Source organism: Lissotriton vulgaris, chromosome 2_1, assembly GCF_964263255.1.
Source record: "Lissotriton vulgaris chromosome 2_1, aLisVul1.2, whole genome shotgun sequence".
NCBI classification, from domain to species: domain Eukaryota; kingdom Metazoa; phylum Chordata; class Amphibia; order Caudata; family Salamandridae; genus Lissotriton; species Lissotriton vulgaris.
Genome location: NC_141687.1, coordinates 1,490,101,123 through 1,490,128,498, shown reverse-complemented (window position 1 = coordinate 1,490,128,498; position 27,376 = coordinate 1,490,101,123). Strand labels below are relative to the sequence as shown.

At 41.1% G+C, this 27,376-nt stretch overlaps 1 protein-coding gene across 2 annotated transcripts in view; it reads left to right on the top strand.

Annotated features, from left to right (window-relative positions):
- The window catches only part of DPP10 (dipeptidyl peptidase like 10), a 1,575,897-nt gene that overhangs the window by 1,023,917 nt on the left and 524,604 nt on the right, over positions 1 to 27,376 (top strand). For both annotated transcript variants that reach the window (XM_086957361.1, XM_086957360.1), the window contains exon 9: positions 12,677 to 12,831. In XM_086957361.1, the coding sequence (XP_086813487.1) occupies positions 12,677 to 12,831 (155 nt within the window). The remainder of the gene's footprint in view (positions 1 to 12,676; positions 12,832 to 27,376) is intronic.

The window sequence follows — 27,376 nt, the reverse complement described above, 5'->3', positions numbered from 1 at the left end:
CTTCAGCTTAGAAATGAAGCAATGGTATTATAGTAGATTTGTAGTAGTCTAAGGTATCTCCTGACTAGTGTGTCACCAAACAAATGCCTGACATAGTGTCTTTCAAGGTCAGAGCTTAGAGTACTGTAAGAAATTGGATTATTGGTTTATGAAGGTGGGAGCTCTACTCAGTTAGGAACCACAATCCTTGTCAGGGTGAACCACTAACAGTCATTAAATTAGCCTGTGCTTAACCCTCTGGTAGATTGGCAAAAAGGCATCAGGCTTAATGTAGAGGCAATTTGTAAAGTATTTATTCTGCACACAAACATTAATAAAGTAAAAACAGAACACAAGATAAATCCTAAGCCAATTTTGAAATACTGAGCAAATTGTTATAATTGAAATCATACCACAACCACAACAAATCTAAACAGAAGAACCAGAGATATTCACTTTCAATGTTTTGAGTGAAAGTAGCATCCTAAAGCACAAAGTGCCCTTCTTTGCCATCTGTTCATGCTACACAAGAGGAGAATCACAAGTTCAGGCCTTGTGTTATGAGGCACGGTCGGGTACAGGGACCAGGTTGAATATTTCCCTTCTTAAGTCTGGTGTGAAGAGTTTGGACAGTTGTGTGCTGTGACTTTGTGCTGGCAGTCACCGTAGGCTGTCATTGCCATAGCACAAAATGCTGCTCTCATGTTGCCAGTCATTGCTGGCGGTCTCTAGCGGTGTGTTGCTGTAGCACAAAAAGTAGCTCTCAGGTTGCTGTCAGTCGCTGATGGTCTCTGTTGGTGCAAAGTTCAGGCCTCACCGGAGTTTCACAGTGGTGTTCACCACGGATGGCAGGGTCTTGGCACGAACAGTTCCTGCCATGGTTGGGAAGTGCCTAAACTTCAGGACTTTCACTTTTTCTTTATGAGAAGGTCTCATTGATGCCAGCCAAGGACCCAGGGAGCACATTTTGGGGTTCAGTACTCACTCTAGCTGAAGCCAGCAGCAAGATACAGAGAAATGTGTATTCAATTTAAGCAGTACCATCAATTTTAAAGTAAAGAACATAGTACAATAAAATTCCAAAATCAAAATGAAAAACATAGTGAAAATGTATTAGACAATTGTAGGTGACTGGGTTTTCGATTGAGGCATGTGAAGGCTCTTCTAAAGCAACAACCACAAACCATGTCAGAGTGAGCCACAAGAGTGACTAAATTAACCTGTATTTACCCTCTGGTAGCTTGGCATAGAAGCAGTCAGGCATAACTTGGAGGCAATGTGTTTAGTATCTATGCAGCACTCAAACAATATTACACAACACGAGAAATTTCCCACACTAATTTAGAAAGTAAAGATATTTTTTATAAATAAAATGAGAGGAAAACGAATTCAATCCAATCAGTAGAACCAGAGTAATGAATTCTTAGAGCTTTTACTGAAAAATAGCTTTTAATTGATCAAAGCGCCATCTGTGGGTATCTGCTCGTGCGAGACTGGGCCAAAGTCAAAAGTTAAGCCCGACCGCAATGGAGCATGGGTAGTATACACTAAGTTGATTGGGCCCTATATCAGGTTACCTTTGGACCTAGAAGAAATGTTCCAATAGAATCAAAGATATGCAATTTTAAAGAATCAGAAAGCGCAAACTGTATCTCGTTGTGCTAGGAGGACAACGTCAGTCATGGAATGTTGGCCAGATAAAGGGACCATGATAGTCCTGCTAAACAAGTTATCTCCTCAAAGTCTGGCGAGCAGAGTTCACAACATCAGGATTTCACACTAGGAGCTCAACTAATGCCTGTCAAGGGACCAGGACCTGGGAGTGGGGGGGGGAGGGGGAGCACCTGTTGAGGATCAGGATTTCACTCCAGCAAAGGCCAGCAAGGTCCAGGAAGGTCACGTTGCAAGTCCAGTTGCAGGTCCAGTTGCAGCTCCAGGCAATTCCAGTTGCAGGATGTAAGCTGGGCAGTTGCAGGGAGGCTACCAATGTATGCAGCCAGTAACTGTAGTAACTGTCCACAGGTATCCAAGTGCAGCAGGGACTCAGCAGGGTTGGATAGTGACCTGTTGTGGGCCCTATCATATTAGTGGACACTCAAAGGTGACATCAGTATGGTTTACTGTTTTGTCTGCGGTGAGAATGTATTATGAACCTGGGGGAAATTTGCTTTAGAGTGAAGTTTTGCTTCCCTTTTGCCTACAAAGTCCCATGAGAAATCAAACTGGGGTGAAAAGTGTACACTCTGTTCATATATACATGTCCCAAGCAGATATATGCACACCTTATGGATCGTTTAGTATGTACCTATTCCTCTGACTCAGCTGAGGACCTGGGACAAGTAATTTACATAGCTCCCTAGCATAGGGAACAAAGTCCTCCCCACAAAAAAGGAGTAATTAACAGTGCTTCGCTCAGCTCATGAAGAAGAAGATGTGGGAAAAACATCTGCATCTTCCAATTAGCTGCTAAACTGTACCAGGGTTTGAACAGCCAAGGCCAACAGAACAAAGGAGGATGCCAAGACAACTGCAGCCAATACAGTGGGGGCTCCTATTCGAAGTTTTGGTGCTAAAGGCCCTGGCAGTTATGTCAGTGGGTGGCTTAGCTGAGACTCCCCAGAGAAGATGTGACCAGTGACCTATGGACAGCGTCATCTGCAATTGTGCAATCATGCTGTGCAGGAGGGTTGGGAGGAGTTGGGGCATCCTAAGTGTCAGGCTTCCAGAACCTTCCCACCCAATTTAAAAACTCTTCCACAAGGGGGAATGAGTGATTTTAATTGAATTGGACTGGGATAACAGCCAAGGACAACTGAAAGGACAAGCACCCGGGGCAACAAGGAACTAAGGACTCTGCCCACAGTTGACCCCAGGATCAGTGGATCTCTCCAAGGGCTAGTGAGATTGGCCCATTGGCCCCCTTGCACTTCCTGAGGGTACATTGAGGGAAGATCTAGAAATCTGCACCCCAGAAGGAGAAGAGGAGCACCAGTGTAACCAGGAGGAAAGCTGGCGCAGCTACTTGCAGAATGTGCCGCCTTTGAGGTAAGGTACACTGCTGAAACTGCTCCCAATGGCTAGAGAGTTCACAGTTAAGTAACCAGATTTTCCTATGTGCATTGGAGAAGAGATGCTTTTTATCACACAAACTCTTTTAAATTCAAATTGACACAAAACTAAGGCAGGGATATATTAGCTAAAGAAACACCAACCATTCACAACAAGGATATTTCATGTCACCTAGAAGTACCATGACTTACCAGAAGCACAAATCAATATTATAAGTACCTTTATAGGATGAGAGAGGCCTTTGGTGATGTGTAAAATAATGTTTTAATACTAGCAGAAAGCACAGTTGGCTTGGGCATGAAAATCCCAACTTTCTAAAAGTGGTATTTTCAAGATTGTAACTTTAAATCCAATTACACTAATTAAGAGTTTTTAAAATTACAGTTCATTTCAGTTTAAACAACATATCTCTCTCTCCTCCAAATCTAAAGTTAGCACCTAATATATGTAATATGTTTAGACAATAGGAGAGTTAGGCCTTACAGTGAACGACTTTTGGGGTATTTCTCGGCCAGGACACATAAAACATGTACACGTCTTATTTCTGAAATACAATGCTCTCTTCCTACCTTTGGGGTGACTTAGCAGTATTAAAAAGGAAGGTTTATAGGTGGTGAAAGTTTGATTTGCCAGGTCGAAATGGCAACCTGCAGTGGCAGGCATGAGACCTATTTTTAAAATGGTACTTTAGTGGGTCACAAAAAGAGTGCTGCTGCCCACTATGAGTATTTTTTGCAGTCCCTGTAGTATCATTTGCTAGGGACTTATAGGTAAAGTAAATGTATCAATCAGATATAGGCCAATTGTACAGAGTTTAATGCAGAGAGCACAAGCACTGTACCATTGGTTAGCAGGGACAAAGTGTACAGACACCTAATGATCACAAAAAGGGGTCAGCAACCGAAGGCAAAATACTGGGGGTTACCCTGCAAAAAGAGCCAGGTCCAACAAATACTAACTAGTAGGTTTTCAGTGATGCTAATGTTTTTCTATTTAAGAATACAATATTAATTAATATTGCTTATCATTTGTTTGTACTGAGTTGGCCAATCTGTCCCCTTTGTGGGTGCAGAGAATGTAGTCATAAAATACATTGGTCAAACAAATCCTTGAAGCCCTTGGTTGATCCAAAGCATTGTCCAGCTAGTAAAATCGGGTCCAGTGTTCCCACATTCAGTACACCTGGGTGTGGGAAACATGGGGCCAATTATAATTTAGCAGAACAGTATCACATCTAAAGACGCCTCACACTCATCTCATAATCGTCCCAATAGTTTTATAGAACACCCTGGCACACTGTTTGAGTGTATAGGCAGATTGTGCTAGATTTTGACAGGTGCACTCTCTCTAAAATCAATATTTACCAAATACGTCTGATTGTGTTGACCATGACACATTATGCTAGCCAGAGGAAGGGAATCGTTACTTGCCTATAATATGTATGTCTTTATTCTGACAAATGTTGTACTTTTCTAAAAAGCTTTGGGTTTTGATATGGATGAATTGCAACTGCTTAAAATATTTCTTCAATTACATTTCGAAGACACATTACATTGCTCTGTGTATTCAAAGATGTATTAGCATGTATGTGAGTGGTTGTGAGTAACCTGTTGAGGGCTCATAGTTATGTATCCAGATTTTTCTCTGTGCCTTGGAGAACCCTTTTCTATTCAAACTGATGCAACCCTAAGTGAGAGATAACTTATCAAATCAAACTCCAAACATTCACAACAGGGATATTTCAAGTCACTTAGAAGTCCCATGACTTACCAAAAGTACAAGTCAATATGATGAGTATCTTTATAGGATGATAGAGGCCTGCTTGACATATAAAATCATTTTAATATATGATGGAGGGTATATAATTCTTCAATATATATGAATACATTTTTCTAACACTCCTAAGTAGCCTTGAACCATCTTTAAATGGTTTTTCAGCCAAATCAGTTTGCAGGCTGGTATATTTTAGCCAACAAATTTACTGTTAAAATGTACACGTCAACCCCAAAATTGGCATATGTTTGGTGTAAGAATGCCAGAAGTGACTGAAGATGGAGAACATGGGCCATTTAACACATTTAACGTTTCAACCCATAGAATTTTGAACTTGCTAGTGCAACTAGGTCAAAAATTTCTTCTCAAGTACATAACTTTTCCATCAAAACTACACCCTAACAATTACTACTCCCTCTAAAAACATTTATTGCTCAGAAAAGGTAGATGTTTGATTCTTTTCTCCTCCTTCCGTGTCTCTGGGAATGCTGCCACCTCTTCTCTGTCGGGTGGTAGCTAATGAAAATACAGGAATTAATTGCATTGCTTTCTGTCAAAGCGGCATTCCATGGGTGGTGCATGGGCTTTGGCATCCAACCACCCATGGGTTTTGGATGCAAATCACTATCTACAAAGAATTGTAGGCAGGTATTTCCGACAAAATCCTGTGCCTCACTTAAGCTTGAAGTACAAGGAGAAATTATTTAATTTCTCTTCATTTTTCACTTTTTACATTTGTGCTGCATTCTACAGCACAAATACAAAGAGAGAAATGCTATAAAATATTCTTCTTGCACAGGATGGGAACCCTTTCTACACAAAAACTATTTTTACCACAAAGCAGACACCATTGTACTATGAAGTAAGGTTGTCTGCCGTGCTGAATAACAGCCAAACTTGCACCAACACAGAGCAGGAGCAGAACAGCACAACAACTGTGCTGTTCTGCTTTCTCTTGTTCATTTACTTGCTTGCAGCTTTGCATGATTTATTTGTAAATGTGGCTCCCAAAATAGGAGTTTATACATTTCTAATGCATTCCTACATATTATATATTGACTATATCAATATTGATTTTACTCCCAGTGTCGTGAAATATGTTTATTTCTATTTGTCAGAGAGCAATAGCAATCATCAATAAAAGCGATTAACAATGAATAAGCATATCACAATGATTCATCATTTGAATCAGATATAGATCCAAAATATTTAAATGTATTTTCATTTTAATAAAAGAGGATATTTATTATTTAACTTCTCTTCATATCCTTTACGTTCACTCGATATGAATAAATTAATACCTACTTTATTTACTCTGTGAAAATATTGAAAATATAATGATTTTCCATGATAGGATTTTTGCTATTTTTCAGCTCTAAAAATAGAAGTTTAACGCGTTTTAGTCATTATTTTCTTTTCTATAGCGTTGTTTAAACTATTTGAATTATAATTTTGTACAATTCAAAGCTCTTTGAATGCTTATGAAACCAACACATTGCCACTAACCAAGTACAGCGTACAGGAAACTATGCAGTAAGAACATTTGATCATATATCACCTGGGGGAAAACACTCAACTGCGTTCTGGTGAAACAGAAAGTACAACTCAGAATTTTTCGTTTCATGCATAAGACCTATGAACTGAAAAAAACCTTCCTTAAGGATTACACTATTCACTCCCTGAGTTTGTTGTTACTCCTGTAGAATTCCTCAAGTCAGATTGACACGTTGCCTTCTGTATCTAGGCCAAAAACTGTGGAACAGCTTCTTGTCTTCAGGAAAGTCTCATGTCAACTGTAATTTAGGAAAGTCCATAAAAACCTTTCCTCTGATACTGATTATGTAATTTCGTTTTATTCTTCCTCTGTTGCCTCAGCAGTGTCATGATACTCTCTGAGTGACCTGGAACTATGCAATGAAAAATAAATTAAATAGATAAATAAATACACAATAATATGTGCAACAGCAGGTATTAGTTCCAGTATAACAAGTTCACCTGTATTTCGAGGATCTTGAATTTTTATATTTTTCTGCATTTTTTGAGACCCCCAATTTACTAATACTTCTAGTTATGGTTTGTCTGACAGCTGGAATATGTCAAAAGGTTTAAAAAACAAAGCAAAGTTCACTACTGTTCCTGACAGAAGCTATCCACAAGATGGAGAGTGAGTTTCATGAGGGAAGGCTCTTCTAAACTAACGTTTATAAGGGGCTTAAAATGAAACTAAAGGAAACTACAAGGACTTTTTAGCCAGCACAAAATGATTTTTTACATAGCTCAGGAGATTTAGCACCAACTGCAAACACGTGTGTATATTTTGAGGCCATATGTTTGAATCCTTTTTGGGAAAATGGAATTGTCTATTGCCATAAAAAGTAAATTTTTCGAAACTCAATTTTACATAATTTATTGACTTCAGAAGGATGAGTCTCAGTCCTCACTATCAGGGCATCAAAGAGTGCAGGATACTGAAGAGATTTTGGGTTGTCCCACAAGAAAAATACTTTTCTAAAATCAATTTATGATGGCAATAACCAAGTTAACTACAATAACAACTAAAATAAAATGAAAAATGTAAAAGTGCAAAAAGCAACCAGAGGAAGGATACACCACGCAATATTCACATGGGACAACCTGGTATCTCTGGTTCCACTTAGGACTTTGCAGCTTTCGCGTAATGCACAATTCAATCCCTGTTATACAAAGCCGCGAATAGCTGTTCGTCCTCCTATGGGGTGATTCCCAACAATAAATCAGACACATCACACAATCCATTGCTCACAATATGAGAACGCTACATGAGACATCGTGCCTGCTCCATTGCCCATGCAAAACAGCTCCTTATTCATAAAATTTTCCACAGTTTATCACTTAATAAAACAACTTAACAAAAACCTCTTGCAATGGACAATCATTCACTCCTAGGAAATGAGAAAATGGCATTTCATGTGGCTCAATCAATGAAGCCAAATTATATGATCTCATACTCCAACAACAGCTATTACCACTGATGGCGCACAGGATTACCGGCTCGATTTACCATACTCACATGGGCCCATAACATACACACAATGAACCAGTAATCCTGCTTTACCTTCCTGCCTATCAGAATTGTAATTCTCTTTAGGACTTATACCTGTACACCTTGACTTACCAATCCTTGTCACCTGTACTTAAAGTCCTAAGGGATCAAAAGGGAGTTAGCATAAAAGGGAGATAATAACATTTACCATCATAAATAACCACAGACTCAGTAAAGTTTTAAACACTTTATCTATGCAAAGTCTTATTAGTCAGAGTCCATACACGTGCAGTTAAAGTCTTTTCAAGAAAGAAAATAATAATTAAAGCAATGATCTGTAGGAATATTACGAGATTTCTTTTAGACATTGATACCTGGGAAGGGTGATAAAGGGAAATAGTACAATGACATACCACACAGATTATATTTACCAGGAATGGTGTGAAGGCCAACCCTGGCCACAGGCTGGGGCAAAAAAACAGGGCTCCCGACTAATCCGGTGCCAATGGGACAGGACAGGTGCATATTCAGATCAGGACCGATGCGGATCAGGACAGGACCTCAACTAAGTGCAACACCAGTGTCACACCCCTCTCTCTCTGTGGCTAACACTTGGACCCCGACTGGGTCATCGAATCTTCTCCCTCAGCAAATTCCCGATTCTTCTGACTGAGTGCTCGACTAGCACTCTGCTCTCAATTCTCCTTCAGCATACATTGGGTCAGTGACAGGTCTCTGAAAATTCGGACAGTCAACTGACTAAGCCTACCTTAGTTATACCATTTCCAGGGCAATGTACCAACCCTCAGTGTTGCAAATTTGTATATTCCCTTGATTTGATTACTCAGAAAGGCGAGGAGAGGTCTTCACACCATACCGGAATGAGATTACTTCCATTCAATAAGTGGATCAATGTTCCCGCCCATAATTTACTTTCCCATGATTTTATTCCACCCAGCATTATTGTTACGAATTCATATACGAAGTATAACAAATTATTTAGTCTCGTACTCTTGGCAGGTCATGAGGTCATTTTCCCAGGTGTATCGCAGGCAAGACTGTCATTGGCATTAGTTCAATGCCACTGCTCGAGGACTCTCAGTACTTTAGCTCATGCGCAATGCAGTTTCCAATATGGTGTTACAAGTCACCTTTCAGGCCCAAATACGAGCTAATAATAGTCAAAGAGAGACACATTGCACATGCAAAAATAAGTGAATGCACTGTATACCACTTATCTCTACTCTATCCCCATTACTGTTTTTTAAACTATAGCATTAATAGTTAAGCAGAACGAACAAAGTTTAGTTCAAGCAGTAGCAGGTGCATTAGTGTGTGAGACATGAAGCGGCCATCTTTGATACCAGTGCGCAGCTGCAAAGATTTTCCACCAAAAGCAGAAAGATGTCACACCACGTAGATGTGGCAGACGCATGCGCAGAAAAGTTCCTGCGTTTTCGGCGGCCATATTAAGTCACTTGAGTTACTGTTAGTGAAAGTACATAGAAAAGCTTCACCTAAATACTGAAATGTTGTGTAATGAAATTTTTAATGATACAAAACATGTTGATTAATAAGTTACATATTATTTCGAGAGGATTGAATCCGAGCAAGTTTCTTCAAGTATGAAACCTTGCTCCATCCCCACCAACCACTTTGCAAATAATATACTGGCCAGACACTGAGATACCTGAGTGCTTTGACTCCAATCCGTGTGAATGCACAGAAAGGCAGACCACAGATAGAGCACTACGAGGTAATACTAGAAATGTGCTTTACAATGTTAACACTATAACATCAACCAAGTCAACTGTCTGTCGTGCAAAATTGTGTGTGCTTTGCAGTGTTATCAGTCTCTTTCGCCCTGACACTTAGCAGTTTCGTGTTTCATTCTCCCACCCTCAACGGACAGTCTATTTTTCCGTGCAGCTATTCCTCCTTTCCAGTCTAGCTGCAGAACAGCCTTGTCTAGCTGCGTGTCAGTGACATCAATGAAACTAATAATTAAACAAATACTTAGAGTTGGCTGCCATGACTGGTTTCTGTTCAGTCTCATTTCAATTCCCTGCTCCAGATTCCATGGCATCTGTCCCTATTATTGTGTTTATCCCACCCCTTAAGCCCTTAAATGTCACTGGGTGTATCCTTTCACTTTCTATGTCAGGAAACTATTTTTCTTTGCTTCTAGTTGCTTTCTATTTGAGATTTAGCATTCAACGGTGGTGCATGTCCTGACACTTCCTGTCCCTATGTCTCAGTCTCTCTGTGTTTCTCTCCTCTCTCCCTCTATATGTATATATCTCTTCCTTCTCCCCCGGGACACACAGTCGCTTCCTCTGTGTCTCTCCCTACCGACAAACACACTTCCTCCATATCGCTCTCTCTCCCAATTCCTCTGCTCCCTCCGCCAACACTGAGCCATACTGAAATGCTTGGTAAGACTGATTCTGATGTTCTCCTTCAAATTACATCAAGTGAGTTGTGCTAAAATTTGCAGATCACTTTAGGAAATTTGTGCCAATGCTGACTCCTTGCAAGGGACTTTTATTTCCAAGATGAAAATGAATCAGACTTTTAGCCTTGCATTTTCTTTCCCTGTTTAAAGCTGAATGATAGGATAATCATGCATTATATTAACTTGTTGGAAATTTTACGCTACTCTGTTTGATCTGAATTATGTGTCATTGCATGACCAAATAAGGTAAAATGGTTTACTGAATTATCAAACGGTTACGTATGAAGGATATTATAGCCTACCAAAGCGGGATATACAGGCCATTAAATGCCTTTAACAAGGGAGCAGGACTTTACTGCTTGTGTAGCCCAGCTACAGAGGGCTATAAGGCTATTAGAACATTCCATCACTAGAGGGCAAATTGTTCTAACAAATAAAACAAAGGCCTCTCAAAGCCTGAGGGGATTGAAATTTCCTTTCTTCACAGCAATAGCTGTGGATGACAACATCGGAATGTTGGAGCTCAGGGCTTCTACTGGCTTCTACGCCATTGTTTTCAATGGAGCTCCCAACATTCCAATGTTCTAATATGAATTCAAAAGCAAATTGGGTGTCATTGTTATCAAGCTGTAAAAGGAATTCTAGTATTCACAGGTCATTACACGAAATGGATTGCAAAGCATTGATAAAATCTGACATTATGACAGTGCTCATTAGTTAAATCATCTTATTTAACAACGAGGTAGATAAAAAACATGTATTATTTCATAATTTTCCAAAGAATGAGTCTTTAAAAAAGATAAAAGATGATGTTAGCCATTTTAATGTGCATTTCATGAATCTGTGTGACATTCGTTCTAGTAGACATATAATCAGCCCAGTGATAAATACCTGTGTTTCATATTTTTCATTTTGTGTATGATACCAATCATAAAGGTTCAATGTGTGCCCCTTATGTCCTTTCTGGAAAAAGAGCAAAAGAGATACACACACAGAAAAGGGTGATATATATATAGGGAGAGCTTGCATGCATATTCTGCCGACTTCTTCTTAATGCTCTAGACCACAGCTACTCATAGTACGGCCTGCGGGCCGCCAGCTGCCCGGAAAGCCTTCCCTAGCAGCCAGCGGACCTTGCAAGCATTGCACCTGTGCTTTTGTAAAACAAGTGTCCACAAACACCACCGCCGCAGCAAGCGCAGACTCAGAGACATTCTGCTCTATGGGGGCCGGGCGATTCAAAACAAAGCCTCATTAACAAGTAAATGGTCTTTTAAAGACCTTTGAAGTACTCAGGTGCGGCTTTGTGTGTGCCCGGAAAGCTGGGGTGAGGTGACAGAGGGAGACTGAGGAAGGAAGACAGAGGGAGGAAGACAGGGAGGGAGACAGGTAGGGAGACAGAGGGAGAGGGAGACAGAGAGAGAGGGAGATATAGGGAGACAGGGAGGGAGACAGAGGGAGAGGGAGAGGGAGAGGGAGAGGGAGGGAGACAGAGGGAGGGAGACAGAGAGGTAGACAGAGGGTGACAGACAGAGGGAGACGGACAGAGGGAGGGAGACAGATAGAGGGAGACAGACAGAGGGAGGGAGACAGAGAGAGAGTAAACATAGGGAGACAGAGAGAGAGGGAGACAGAGGGAGGAAGACAGAGGGAGACAGAGGAAGGGTGGTCCTGGGGAGACAGAGGGAGGCAGAGGGAGACAGAGGGAGACAGGCAGTGGGAGACAGAGGAAGGGAGACAGAGGGAGGGAGACAGAGTCAGACGGAGGGAGACAGAGGGAGGGAGACAGAGGGAGGGAGACAGAGGGACGGAAACAGAGGGCGACAGACAGAGGGAGACAGACAGAGGGAGACAGACAGAGAGAGACAGACAGAGGGAGGAGGGCGACAGAGGGAGGGAAGCAAAGGGTGGGAGACAGAGAGAGACAGAGGGAGGTAGCCAGACAGAGGGAGACATTCGAGACAGACATAGGGAGATAGAGGGAGGGAGACCGAGGGAGAGAGATGGAGGGAGACAGAGGGAGACAGAGAGAGATAGGGAGACAGACAGAGTGAGTGAGGCAGAGGGAGACAGACAGAGAGAGAGAGGGAGGGAAAGAGCGAGAAGGAGAGAGAGAGAGAGAGAGAGAGAGATAGAGATAGAGAGAGGTAGGGAGACAGAGAGAGAGAGGGAGGGAGACAGAGAGAGGGAGGGAGGGAGAGAGAGAGAGAGGGAGGGAGACAGATGGAGAGAGACCGGTGCGGCCCTCGGCCGCAAACCACACTGAATTTTTGACCCCCGAGACAACGTTTGTGAGTACCCATCTTCTAGACTTATCTACCTATTCTGTTACGCTTTTTCGAATAGAACATTTAATGCTAATATATGTTTGCTTACAGAGGAGCTCTTGCATTCCCATGTTGCCCACTGGTGGTCACCGGATGGAGAAAGACTGGCATTTTTGATGATAAACGACTCCTTAGTGCCAAATATGGTTATTCCACGGTTTACCGGAGGCCTGTACCCCAAGGGAAAACATTTTCCATATCCTAAGGTAAGAAAAGCCCATGTTTAATGTTCAGCATTTTTAAAGAGCATGTTTTTTTTTTAAACCATTTAATAAGTTTCATAAATATAGTAATGCCCTTTAAAAGGAGCATTGAAAGGCACACATTGGCTAAAACTATTTTAGAGAGCGATATGGTTCGAGAAGGAAATGAAACATATTTCTGTGTGAAATCAATACGTACCCATTTTGTTTCTGACAAAGAAATTTCAGACGAGTTGAATTTTGTTTTCAGCAGAGTTAAAATAAATGTATTTTTAAAATATTGGTAGTTACCGTGATACATTTTCTTCTGCTTATGTAGAGTCATCTACAGTATATTAATTCTGGCAAAGCATTCGTTTTCTTTGATTCAATGCTGGAGGGCAAGTAGCATTTGACATTGCATACATCAATGTCATTTTTCGCCCGGCAAAACCTCAAAGTATATATGTCGTGGGCGGCCAAGAAAACACCTAAGAGTCATTGAACATCCATCCTCCTGCTGGTTTTCAAGTAAAGGTTAATGTATGGATTGAATTCCTTTGAAGAATGTGTTAGCTGTGGGGATACAAATCAAACGGACGAGTTAAACATTAGTGTTTATACACCCTTCTTCTGTTTTTAGCTCCCTAAACTACACAATAACTTCCATTTACTAGGATAGCAAGAACTGGTATTGCCTTGATTAGTAGTTCCGTTACAAATATGCAGTTTCATGCAACTGGGACTATCTCCATCATATCTTGCCACTGCTTACATTGATTTTCCGTTTTAGGTGCTGGACGTTAACTTTAAACCAAAGTGTCAAATGTTCAACTCTTATAGATATTAGTTGTCATCCTGGGGCTGCCTAAGCTAATGATTTAACAGGACATACATTATCAAGTGAATAGGGATCAGGGACTCCATTAAACCAGCATAAACATGATTGTTTTACAACTTTGCCTCATCAAAACTAGAGGGACACGATTATCTCTGAAAGACTATTCAATTAAAGTGAATCAAATAAAGTTCTATAGTCTTGCAAATCCGTGATCTAACGAATGGCAGGGCCCACTATGGCTCTGCACTTCTCTAAATATATAAAGCATTTTCTCTAAATATTTCTGCCTTACTCTTGTCTTGTGAATTACTCCTACGTTTCTAAGGGTGATTCACTACACATTTTATGACAGTAGTCGTATTCTACTCGAGACTTCTGCAATACCTATTTGTGCATTTCCAGGCATAAGCCAGTCATGTGATATCTATGAAAGGGTTGTGAATCAGGAACCAAGAAATGAGGGGGCATATTTACCACAAAGTGGCAGAGCGAAGAGTTAGCCTCCTTGGCTTAACAACTCGCTTCACCACTTCAGAAACACCGGGCTGCCCCATATTTACAATAATATGGTTCATCCCTGTGTTTCCCCCTGAGCTGGCGCTAAATTTAGCAGCCTAGTGGTAGAGCTGACACCCTTGCACCACAGTGCAACAGTGTCTGCATTGAGGGGAAGATTGATCATGTGCAGGAAGGCCCTTCCTGCCCATAACCAATGGAATTTTATGACGTCTATGTGTGCTGTTTAATGCACCACACATAGAAGTTGCAAAGCGTTTTTTTTATTGGTTGTTTATGTGCAGAAAGGGTCACCTTCTTGCACATAAACAATCAATGGACTTTTGCTGTTTTTATGTGTGCTGCACAATGCAGGACACTTAGAACAGCAAAAATGAAACATTTCTCCTCATTGCGCCTGTTTACGACCAGGTTTTCAATGGTCTTAATTTTGTCGCTGCCCCATATTTACCCTGCCCTTGTAAATATGGTGAATCGTCAAAATCAATGGGTGTTGCGGTGGAACGCCCACCGTAACACACCTTGCTCACCCCTTTCATGCTAAGTATTGCATGAAAGGGGGCCTTAAATACAAGGCAGCGTTAAGCCATGTTAAGTAGTTAATCCTGCCTTGTGAATAAGGCAAAGCCGCTAACGTCACTACAACGTCCTGAAAAGTGACGTTATGGTGGTGATAAGGGCTTGTAAATATGCCCCGGTGTATACAATTACCAGTTCCTTTTAGCTATGATCACCAATTCTACCATCTAGTGGAGGAGCTAGATTGTCATCGCCAGGTCTTCAATTGCATTGCAGGAAATGTAAGGGTGACAGAAGAACCGACAGACTTCACAATATGTGTGCATTTGCAAAGCTATAAAAATGCAACTTCTGGTGGGGTATCAATGCAGCCAGTTGATTGAATGTATTGCTTTAATTTTGTATTGTACGAACAATTAATGAACATATTTCATAGCATTGTACATTAGTTTTTTATGTAAGGTTGTACTTGAATTCGCAGATAAATGTATTTTACAACAACTGAAATCAACTTTGAAAGGCAATCAAACCCAAAACCAAATTAAACAGTAACAGTTAAGTGTAAAACAATAGTAAAGGCATTTCCACAAATAATTCATTTTTTTTGAAGATATGTCTTAAGTGGATTTATTCTAATACTCAGTTTTCCCAAATGTTGAGTTGCCTGGATTTCGAGCTTTATCTGCAATTGACTATTTATTTCTCTAGCATCTGTTTTTCCAAACATTTATATATGTGTTTTGAATATCTATGCCAATATTCAAGTAAACTGAGTTTGAGTGCTTGATGGAGAGTGAATGTGTAGGAAATACCATTAAATCTAGCTTTTTGGATTATCCCAGTTTTGGACTTTTGCTGGGAGTGTGTTTCTAAGAAACCGAGGGCATATTAGCAAGAACCTCGTTAAAATTATCGCTGTTTTAGCGGCAGGAATCTGCCGCTAAAACGGCGATAATGGGCTTGCTAATATGCGTTATAGAATTCCAATAGAAGCCCAGGTTAGATGTCCTGCACATCTAACCTGGTTTTCTATTGGAATTCTATAACACATATTAGCAAGCCCATTATTGCAGTTTCCTGCCGGTAAAACAGCGATAATTTTAACGAGGTACTTGCTAATATGCCCCAGAGTTATTATTTCCTAAGAATGTGAGTCCCTCCCAAGCATGAAGTCCACAAGTTCTGTTCACTGAGACCTGGGTACACATTGTAGCACTTAACTCTCTCTGGGTAGTGTAGCAAAGCATTGAAAGTTCTGCTCAGTAGAGGTTTTGTGGGATAGTAAACCCAGCTGACTGTTACGCAACAATAACACTCAATAAATCATTGTCCAGTCAGTGCTTTTTGTTATGAAAAGGAAACAGTACTTTTAATACACACACTACTAAATAATATACATCAGGGGTCTCCAAACTTCTCGGTACTGAGAGCTACTTATGTTCAAAGAAACGCATTGAAAGCTACTAACATTATTAGTGTGGTATAATTTCAATTTAGCTGGAGAGCTACAGTAGATCACGAGCGACTGATTGGAGACCCCTGCTATATATTCTTACAAATATATAGATTCAAGTAGCTGGCAACATGTTACACTCCTAGTGGGTTTTGAACAATAGAACCACAAAACCCTCACCTATATTAGACGCACTATTATAAGATAAGGATGTGTCAGTATCAATAAGGCAGGCCTACTGGCTTTGTCATGGTGGCACCACATTAGTAAAATCAGAATACTTGTCATAATCCACCAGTGCAAAACCATTGAAGTTCATAGGGACAGGCTCAACACTCATACCTTTGATGGAAATGTAAAAATTCTGCTCCCATTCAGATGCAGGAGCCACTTTGTGCTGTCCTTCCTATGCTGGCCACGATCAAGAGGCAGTGAGATAACTGCGCTCTGCCCCCCAAACATGTGCAGGGGTGCGGACCCTGCCGGAGTGAGAATGCAAACCAGCCCTGGCAATTATGTTGGACCAGTCCGGGTGTTTGAGGGGTGCTTGTGGGAAACACTGTTGCTGCTTTTGGTATTTTGTTATAGGGGGTCAATATTGCAGCACTGCAACAAAAGCAGGCCCCAGTAACAACAAAAAACCCACCACTTCAAAATCGGCCCCCACCTTTCCTGCTCACCTGCAAAAATACCCGGTGCCTGCTACAGCTAGACTTGCCCTGGGTACGGACATTGCACTCAGCATTTGTTGTGCCCAAGGGAGATTTGGTCCCATGGGCACCATGGGATGGGATACCTTATTGAGTTGAATCAGTCCCATGATCACGTTAAATTCACACACCAGTTTGACAAACGGAAGGCATCAAAATCAATGACAGAAACAACTGTTTACATTTCAAAAGCTTTCACCAACAATTGCTTAAGCACCCAGCTACCATAATTACAATTTTCAGGCTGAAAAGAATAACATCTGACCCTCAGGAAGCATCTGCCACCATAAATCGATATGCAACATGTTTTAAACAATGTGGATATCCTAAAAACATAATTGAAAAATCTAACAACCAACTGTCAACACTGGATAGGCGACAGTTGTAAAAGAAAAAAAAACCTTCAAAAGAAAGTTCAATGATATGCGTATTAAAACTTTCTACTAAAGCTTGTAAAATTAAATCTATTATCATGTAAATTGATACTTGTGTAGCACACTACTCACCCGCAAGGGTCTCAAGGCGCTTGTATGAATACCGCTGGGGAACCCATCCTGGCTTTCCCTGTGAGGCGTCCACTCCTGGGCACCACCAAGGTGGAGGCCAGGCATCCATAGCGTTGTGGGGGCCGTTGTGGAGATTAAGCAAGCTATTGCCCAGAGTTGCAGAGTGGGAATCCATGACTGGAATAGGCACTGAGGCGAGAATTATCAGGCCCGTGGAATTTTTTGAGCCCAAGACCCCCCGAAGCGGGGAATTGAACCATGGTCCCGAGCTAGACCTCTGCGTCAGGGTCTGCCGCTCTAATCATTGAGCCACACTTCTCACTTGGGCCATCATCCAAACTGAACCTGATCTTCAACATTTATTTAACCAAAAACCTACATTTGCTTTTAAATTATCTGGAAATCTCAAAGAACTTTTGACAAAAAAGAAAAAAAGAAAAAAACTGAGACAGCCACTTACAAAAGGATACAAAAGTGTGCAAACTGTGTACATTGCAATAATGTAATAACTGGTAATTATTTCACCCACCCAACCAAAGGTACTGTAATTACATTACAACATTCAAGCATGTGTGATACATCTAATGTCATTTACGCCTTGAAATGTCCAAGCGGAAAATTGAATGTGGGAAAAACTGAATGCAAGATAAAAATCAAGATATCAGAGCATAAAAGCAACATTAGAAATCAAGTTGACAGTGGCAATGCACTGGCAACTAGCGAATTTTGTTGCGCGCACGGCATTGCATTTGGCGATGTAGTGCACACAACGTAATTCGTTTTATTTATTTTTATGTGTACTTATCTGTATTTGCCCATTTTCCGTAGTTTACTACCCCTCATGCTGCCACTCCCCTGCCTCATGTCACTAAACAGCAGCACTCCCACCACCACTCCCACCACCAACTGTTATTGATTAAGTGTTGTTTGGACCCTCAAACATTGTCTTTGCCTCACTATTTTTCAGCTGTGTTGTCATGTGTCTTGTTTCCCCCTATGGGAGGATTTGGCTACTTCCATTGTCACCTCTTATCTATTTCTTTCCTTTATTATGCTTCCCTCTAACTCACCCATGTTAGCCAAAGTGTTTTTAAGGATTGTTTGTGACAAGCAGTTGCTTTCTTCTGCATTGGACCACTTATATTGTTAATTTTACAGTCTCTCTCTATAATGACATCCTTGTCCATAATTGATGGAGGACATGATAATGATGCTATAACAAGTAAAAAAGTATTAACTTTAACCCCTTCCGTGCTCATGACGACTCCCGGCCATCATGAGTCACGGGGGCGTGCGCACAACGTCCGGGGGTCGTCCGAGCCACGCCCATGATTGGAATGGTCAGCACCGTGGTAGAATTCGTGCCATGGCCAAGGTGTTAAAAAAAAAAACTGAATAAAAATATGACAAATAAAGGCTTTTCCCTAATCTAGACCATTAATTTATTCCTTGGGAAGATACCATTCTGTAATAATTCCCTTCAAAGTTAAATATGTTCTTGTAAACATATTCCTTAATGATCCTTATTTGTTTGTAGTCATACTATTTAATTTAATTTCAGAAATTCTTCAGGACTGGGCCTTTCAAACTCAGTCCACCTGATCATAGTTCTTGGTGGTTCCACGAAGACTGTGCTACTGCGCTGGTGAACATCATAGTTTAGTAGTCATAAAAGCAGAATGCTTAGGGGACCTTTTATATTGTTTCTAACTGCAGCAGATTCCTGGGTAATATAGAATTTGCCTCTTCATTTTTGACCTTGTGATAAATGTGTTGTCTTACGTTTTCAGTTGCTCCATCCCTTTAGGCTTAACTTGAATTTGGAGAAACAGTTTCTCAGGGACCAATGTAGGGTTTTTGGAGTTTTAAGAGTGTTTGTTAAAAAATTCTAAACATATTTCATCTTTTTATTTTTGCCCTCTCAAATCCACAAAATTGGAGACTGCAGTAAATCTCATCTGTTTGATGTTAGTCTCTGTGTCTCTGGCCAGGCCAATACTTCTATGTTGAGGTGCACTGGTTCTATGCAGAAAATACTAAGAAGTGGGTTCTGACCTACAATAATCCCTCAACAGATTTCAATTTTCACACACTCACTCTTTGGACTCTGCTTTGAATAAATGTCACTAACTGAATCTTACTCAATGTAAACTCTGCTGAAAAGGCTTGAGTGCTAGCCACCAGTGCTCGTCTTTCAAGATAAGATCCACTTCTGTGCAGCTTGGGTAAGAGCCTCTGTGCTGGTTACACATGAATAATAACACACACACAAACACACAGACACACAAACACACGCGCGCAAACACACGCACACACGTTTATTATGACCAATTGGTCTTTAAACTACACACATCATCATAACCCACATAAAAATAGAACTATAAAATGTTTCTCTTTTCTTAAAAGAACCTAAAACCAAATTTCATTATCTTCTCATAAAAGGTTGTTTTTGTATTAACATACTATAAGACAAGACCACATACTTAAAAGTTCAATACATAAAATAATTTGCCTCTGATTATCCCTCCTTGATCACCCCTTCCCCTTTCCTTTTCCTTATTGCATGAGAAGTCTTTTTGCTTCTTGTACAAACTTCACCAAGGCAATTACAATGTCAAGGAACTGCATGTCCACAAGGAGCTTAATTGCTTGCATCCTTGAGCTTATTCCATATTTTAAAAAGAGTGGCCTTGAAAATTTCTGACGGACCGGTAGCAATTTTTGGCAATCCATTTCAAAATGGACACTGGAACATTTTAAATCTAACCTGCATGTACATTTACCACAGTCATCCATTAATACATTTTGTATTCTTTCATTTGAGCGGGCGGGATTGATCCCTATTCTAACTTTCATTAATTCCAATCTCAACGCATAATTTGGTGCAGTATCTAGATAAGGATACCAATTGTCATTACTCTAGGTATTTAGCATAAAATGCACAGACTCCTTTTGGTTCAAGTACTCCATGTCAATCTGCCTAGACTTTTCATTTCACAGGATTTTTAAAACATTCTTCTGTTCATCAATACATAATGACTCGGGGTCAATTTTGACTTTTTAAGTTTCACAGATGGAGAATAGTTTATTTCTGGTAGCTTTTGCCGACTTCAATTCACTCAGTTGGATCTCCCTCCTTTACCAACATGCCACTTTCTCCTCTCCTGATCCCAATCGTTTCCAAAATCTACACAGATTTACCTGAACTTGTATGTTCCATGCTGGCCAATCTAGTTCTAACCTAATGGCCTGTAACATTGAAGAGCTGGGTAAGGAGAGAAGAGTTTTTAGACATACACACACACACAAAGGCACCTGTGTGTGGGCTGAGCGAGTGAGACTACAGCCTAACACAGTCCAATAAATGGACACCGGTAGCATGTTGAACATGGGCCGTTTAAAAATGGAACTATGGCCTGTAAAGGGCTAATAAGGAAATTAGGCATCCCAAAAGAAATTACCTCCTTTTCTTTTTGACAGTATTGTGAGAATGTAGTGCTTTACTATGAGTCTGTAGTGCTTCACGGAAAGAACTGTAGTGCTTTATGGAACTCCCACTACAACTCTAACTTTGCATTTGCTACAGAAAAATCAGCTTTTTACATAGTTATAAAAAATGCCCCAAGTACAAATATAATATTAATTTAGCCACATGGCACTCCTTCATGTACTTAAGGTGTTGCAGTAATTTTCAGAGTCAACCCCTATGACAGTCTGGCCTTCAACTGCCCTACGTCGCCAAGCTTATTACTTGGCTGGACAGAAGATAGATTAAAGCCTAAGGCACATTTTGAGAATTTGCATGTTCATGAGAAAGAACGGACATAGGAGAGAATTGACCTCGGCTAGTTAATCCACACTTACTTCCTAGTCTGCGCATTCCACTTCCTAGACAATCAAAGGCGCCAGACCTTTAACTTGGAGGGACTCCCATTTGAAGCTCAGGAGGTAAACATTGCTGTGTCAGGTAGGAGTGGAGCTACAGAACAGCAGTGGCTGACCAAGAGTTGATTCTGCTATTTGAAATATCAGCATCATGGAGCACAGGGAGATGAATCAGGGTTTGATATATGATGTAACATCTTATGATTGGGCAGAGATGCAATATCCTAAAACTCTCCACCTTGATGTTTAAACATCAGCACAAACAAAGTACATTGCATTATGTTGCATTATGTTGAACAGTGAAAGCTTTATTGACATGCAGATTGTTCACAGTAAATCACTAAAAGGTAGATCTATCCTGAAATATTGATAGCATTCTGTATTTTGACTCTAAATACTAATGTGCAGATCGCTAATGATGCATTGAAAGGTTATGGGTAGGGATTACCTATTGGAAATGTTCTTTGTATGGACCCCTGTTGAATATGAGTTTTTTTAGAGGGTGCCTCCATAGGCATTATTACCTGCCGTTCAGTCTATATGTGCATAGTTAGTAGTAAATGATATAAAATACATTGACAAGAAAAACGCTCATTGACCATCACATTTTTGTGAGTTTGTTGCATTGCTGATTAATGAGCCCACAGCATCTCATGTGAGTGAGTTTTGGACTACTCTGCCTCTATACCCTGAAAGTCAAGCGATAAAAGGGGGCTCTCCATGACACAAGTAGCAAAGGACCACAGTTGTTAAAATTGGAACCCGGTACCTCCTGTCTGCCCTCTGATATTCCAATTCTGATTCCTTACAGGATCTATAATGGTCTCTTGGACGGTGAGTGGGATGAGGATGGTACCTTCTCTCTACGTGGCAGTAGGTCTAAGGGACAGATGTATCAATATTTGGAATGCAGGTTACCTAATTGAGATTGTCTCTGATTCACAATTAGGAAATCACTAATTCTAATGTATGAAACTCACAGAGCTCATTTATTGATTCAAATTGAGTCACAAATCGATCGACCTCATGAACTTTGAGGTAGGTCACAATATGCGACACATTGGGAATCACAAAAATTACAGGGTTGATGGCCTGCTGGAGTCAGTAGATCATCATATCTGCGATTGCTTCTAAATAGAGCAATCACTTTTTTAAATAAAGCCCATTTTTCTTAAAGGTAAGCTGGATGCGTTTAAAAAAGAAAAATTAAAAGTTTGCTTTGCCTTTTTTTAAGAGCAGGCAGTGGTCCATGGGAGCACTGCCTGCTCTGAAAACACGTTTTTACAAACATTCACAAAGGAGAAGGGGTCCTTTGGGGATCCCTTCCCATTTGCAAATGGGTTACCACCTACTTGAAGTAGGCTGTAAAATGTGAATGCCTGCATCCATTCACCATCCTTCAATGGATTTTGCAAGTCTCTATTCCAGGCTTGCTGTGTTTTAGGTAATATCAGTGGGTGATCTGCCACTGGGGCCTGTTAAAGACAGGAAACAGATGTCATCCTAGTCCTCCCTCCCTCAGTGTTTGTATTAGTGGTGCATCTGGGAAATCTGTCAAGATCTCTCTAGCTGTGTGTGCTAAATTAGCAAATTGTAGGAATTGCCCTGTAGCGATCACAAAATTATTTTTAACCTCCTCAAATATTAGGAATTTTTCACGGGGATAGAGCAAAAGGAGGCAACGTCCCTCCCTCCACGCATCCAATGTCATGATTTTATGTATTTGGCAAAATGACTGGCACCAATCCAAGGGCAGGTACCTAGTAAATGCTCAGCACTTCAGCACCCATCATATTACTCAGTCCCAGACTTTCGTGACCTGTTGGACCACCTCCGTACATTATAAGGTTGTCTCCAACCCTGCATCAGGAAGACCTGCAACATACCATCTTCCACTATACCTCACAGAAGACGAGTCTTCCAGTTTGGCTCGGCGTTGCACAACTTTCCGCGAATTGCGCCTGTGATGCCATAAAACAAAGTTAATGGTCTGGGAGGCCAAGTCCACCTTTTTCTCTGCTTAGTGTCAGTGCCTCCAGCCCAAAGAAGGGAGACCAAACGACTGTCTCTGAAGGTTGCTTGTGCCATTGGGTGCAGTGTGATTTACAGGGCATAAAGGCATCTGGGTAGCAGTACAATTTTTGCAAGCTCCATACGATCCCTTTATCGAGAGTGGAAAGAATTCCAAAAGGCACGGACGTCCATAGGCCCCATGCAACCCTTCCAATATTTAACTGTTGATATCTAGTCACTGAGTCTGTCAACCAAATGCCTAGGTACCAGAATGTACGACACTCCCAAGGGATTCCAACCACAGGTAATTCAGCATGGTTGTCGTCCCTCAGACTCCACAGGGGTAGAGCACCTTCTTTTCTTTATTAACTCTCTGTCAATATATGGCTTAAAGGCTTCTAGTTCACGGAAAAGGAGTGGTTTTGACTTCACAGGCCAGATCAAATATACCAGGTGATCATCCAATTTTATAGAGACAAAATGAATCATATTGCCCACCTGCATGCCCAAGGCTCACATTAGCAAACATAGTCATATAGCCAGGAGTTCCATTGCAAGGGCAAAAAGCAGTGATGACAGAGGACATCCCTGCCTAGTGCTCCTTTCTATGGTCCATGGTGGGAAGGTCTACCACCCAAGTGGAGCAGAGCCACTAGGTGTGTGTAGAGGATTCCTATCCATTCTAAAATATAAGGGTCAAGACTGATTTGCATATGGCTGGGTTCAAACTGGAATGGCATGGTAAGCAAAACAAACAATGGATTTCAGCCCAGATCTATGTACTGGGGTGAATGAATGACATTGTTCTACATTCTGTCCATCAATTGTTGTCTTTTCAAATCCTAATGTAGCCAAGACCTCAATCATGTATTCCCAGCTGAGGGAATAAAATGCGTTCTCAATGTCAAGAAAGACTAGGACTCCCCCCAGCTTTGCTTCTCTCATGCAAGTCAGGATGTGTTGAAGGTGTCATAATTTCATCATGGTGTTATATCACAGGATTAACCCACATTGATTCTCGTGGACGAGTGCCTACACTTTAGGAAAAAGCTTGATGGCTATCACCCGGAAGACCACCTTCGTGTCGACATTCAACATTGAGGAGGGCCAAAGGGAGGCCATCTCATCAGGGTCTTTGTCCGGTTTTTAGACCATTATAATTATAACCTCTCTCATGGTTGCAGGGAGATAGATAGCTCAATAGGCCTCTAGATATACATTTTGGAGACTGTCTGTGAGTAATCAGTTTTCTGAGCCAGGTCTCTAGGAATTGTTCTGGTGCAGTTCCTTTGGCACTCTCTGGAAAACTCACAAACCTGAGGTTGCACATCCAAGATCTCGCCTCGCCTCCTCCAGGGGTGCATCTAGATATGTTGTTTTGTCAGTAAGGGTTCAAACCATCTTTGGTAGTTTCTCTAACCCCACTCAAACAAGGGAGTCCCGGAAGAGAATAGGGTGGAGAAATGTAATGGAAAAAGACAAGCTACTCAAAACAGAGATTCTCTATGACAATGGATAACAAACACTATATGTTGCTAATGTATATAACTAGGGAGCTGGCCTGAGGACAAAGGCATATCAAAATAAAGATTTTAGAAACATATCAACAGTTTATTAATATTTCATTCGACATGATAGATAATAAATTAACATAATAGGTCCCATGCCACATTCACTCACACATTCACACAAACAGTTTCACACCGGCCAATTCATACTCTTGCATACCAAAACCTTCTGTAAATCAGAAGTCCTGACATACTCATGACAACAATACAAAGGATAAATGCAAATGGACCAATTTTAACAAATGCAAGTTGCAATAATCACAGTCTATGAATGGCCAAATAACTTATTATTTATGTAGCACCAAACATATTCAGGGCCAACCGGTAACATTTCAATACTGGTGATGACCACAAGTACAGATAGTAGATTTGATATGGTTTAGGAACTTGTGGTTAACATCAAGAGAGAATTTGGCTTATAATGTCAAATGTGTATGTGTGGATTTCCTTCAAAGTTGCTGGAGTCAGCTACAGTCTCAGCCAAAGTTGTTATGAGTGTAGACGTGCAAATAAGGCACACCCAATAGCAGCATAGGATTTTGTATGCAGTACAGACTTTTCAAATGTATGTTTGTTCTGAAGAAATGGCCAATCACATTAAGAATTGAGGGTCACAGCGCCAAAGTCAATTCTGTCACCATCTCATGCTTCCATACCCTGAAAAGGCTGAGGACGACTTTCCAACAGTTCTCAATCAGCAACCATCATGCATGCCCTGGTCACAAGCAAGCTGGACTACGGGAACACCCACTATGCCAGGATCAACCAGAAATTCACAAGAAGGCTGCAGACTGTTTAGAATTTGGCAGCCAGAATAACTCAACTTTTCATGCCACACTCACATCAAACCACACCTGAAGGAGCACCCCATTCACAAGTGAGCACAATTGAAACCCGTCACCCATACTTTCAAGAAACTACATAACACTTGTCCAGAATACCACAACAATTGCTTCTGCTTTCACAAACTTCTAGACACCTCACTTGTCCGGGCTCCACTAGCACCAATCATACACATATTAAAAAAAACCTATCTAGTGGTCAATCCTTCTCCTACATATCTCCTAAAGCATGGAATGACCTGTTGATGCACATAAGAACCTCCTCTTCCCTTCTTGAATTCCACAAGATGCTGAAGACCTAGCTTTTCAAGTTGTTCTATTAGGCCCTCAGTGTCCCTGGACTCACACCTGTTCAGTGCCAGGATAGCCTCCTCATTGATAGTGCATTCTACGAATCTGCAAAACATAATAAAACCACACAGGACAGGAAACTCTCAGAGGGAGCCCACAAAAATAACAGAAACCAAACGACCCAGGACCAAAAGACCAGAAACCAGCCTCCAGGAGCAAAAAGCAGAGGGTGTCATCAGCCAACAAGGAGCAAAAAGCAAACAGGTACAAAGCCAAAGCGAAATGTAGTAGCCCAGTACCGACATGCCACTATGTACATTGGATCAGAAAAGGAGCAGACAAAAAGCAGGAAGATAAAGAGGCCAAATCTGAAAACTACAGGTGCAAAAAAGATACAGAGCCTGAACAACTCTTATTACCCAGCAGGATGCACTGATTGGGCTGGCACCATGAATTATCAGGGAGCCAAGCAGACACCACCACAATATCCAATGAAGGACATAAACCAGTTGCCGGCAGATCCATGTTCAGTAGGATGAAAAGCTACCAGTTTATTGGAAAGAAATACAGACACAGGAAAGGACATGAGCTGCTGCAGCCAACACCACATGAAGTCAAGGGCACAAAAGAAACAACAAAACAAAACAAAAGCCACAAGGGAAACGATCACTTAGAACAGGCTGAAAAGTACCCACACCTCTAAACCTTGGAGACGAAAGACATTCAGACTCACAAGTGAAAGACCAGAAGCAAGAAAACCCTCGCTTAGAAAGAAAAGGTTATGATCCTGACCCACAGGATTGAACATCTAAACAGGACCACAACCACAACTGAGCAAAAACAGAGGCTGCGAGAGATCCTGGGGAAGAAACAATTCAACTGATAGATCATCATCAGCCAATGAACATAAGCTCAGAGTGAAAAGAAAAGGGAAACAGCATACAAGCGACCACCAATGAAGGACAGAAATCCAAGACAACCAAGACTTGTGACCTAGGAGTACCAAAAACGACCAGGGACAAGTCACTGAAAGCAAACACCAGAGCATGGCTGCTAATCACAAGAAAGCCCAGTCAAGGAGATAACCTGCTACAGCTTGGGAAAATGTGCAAACCATGAACAAATAGATGTACAGAATAGGAGAGCAGCATCCCCGCAAATTTCAACTGTAACCAATGCAGAGGACACAGGCCAACAATCCGTAGGGTGTGCGGGTACTGTGCAATAACACTGAAACAGCAGCCTCCTGAGAAATATAAGCTCTCAGAAGGGATATGTTAGGCCAAAGCCCAGCAGCAGTCCATCCAGAGCAATCAAACAACCCCACAAAACAATGCAATGTACAAAGGTAGCAGCCAAGTGAGCCTAGATCTTAGTAAACAAGCCAGAGAGATGTGTCTAGAAAGACTTCGGGAATAGCCCCAA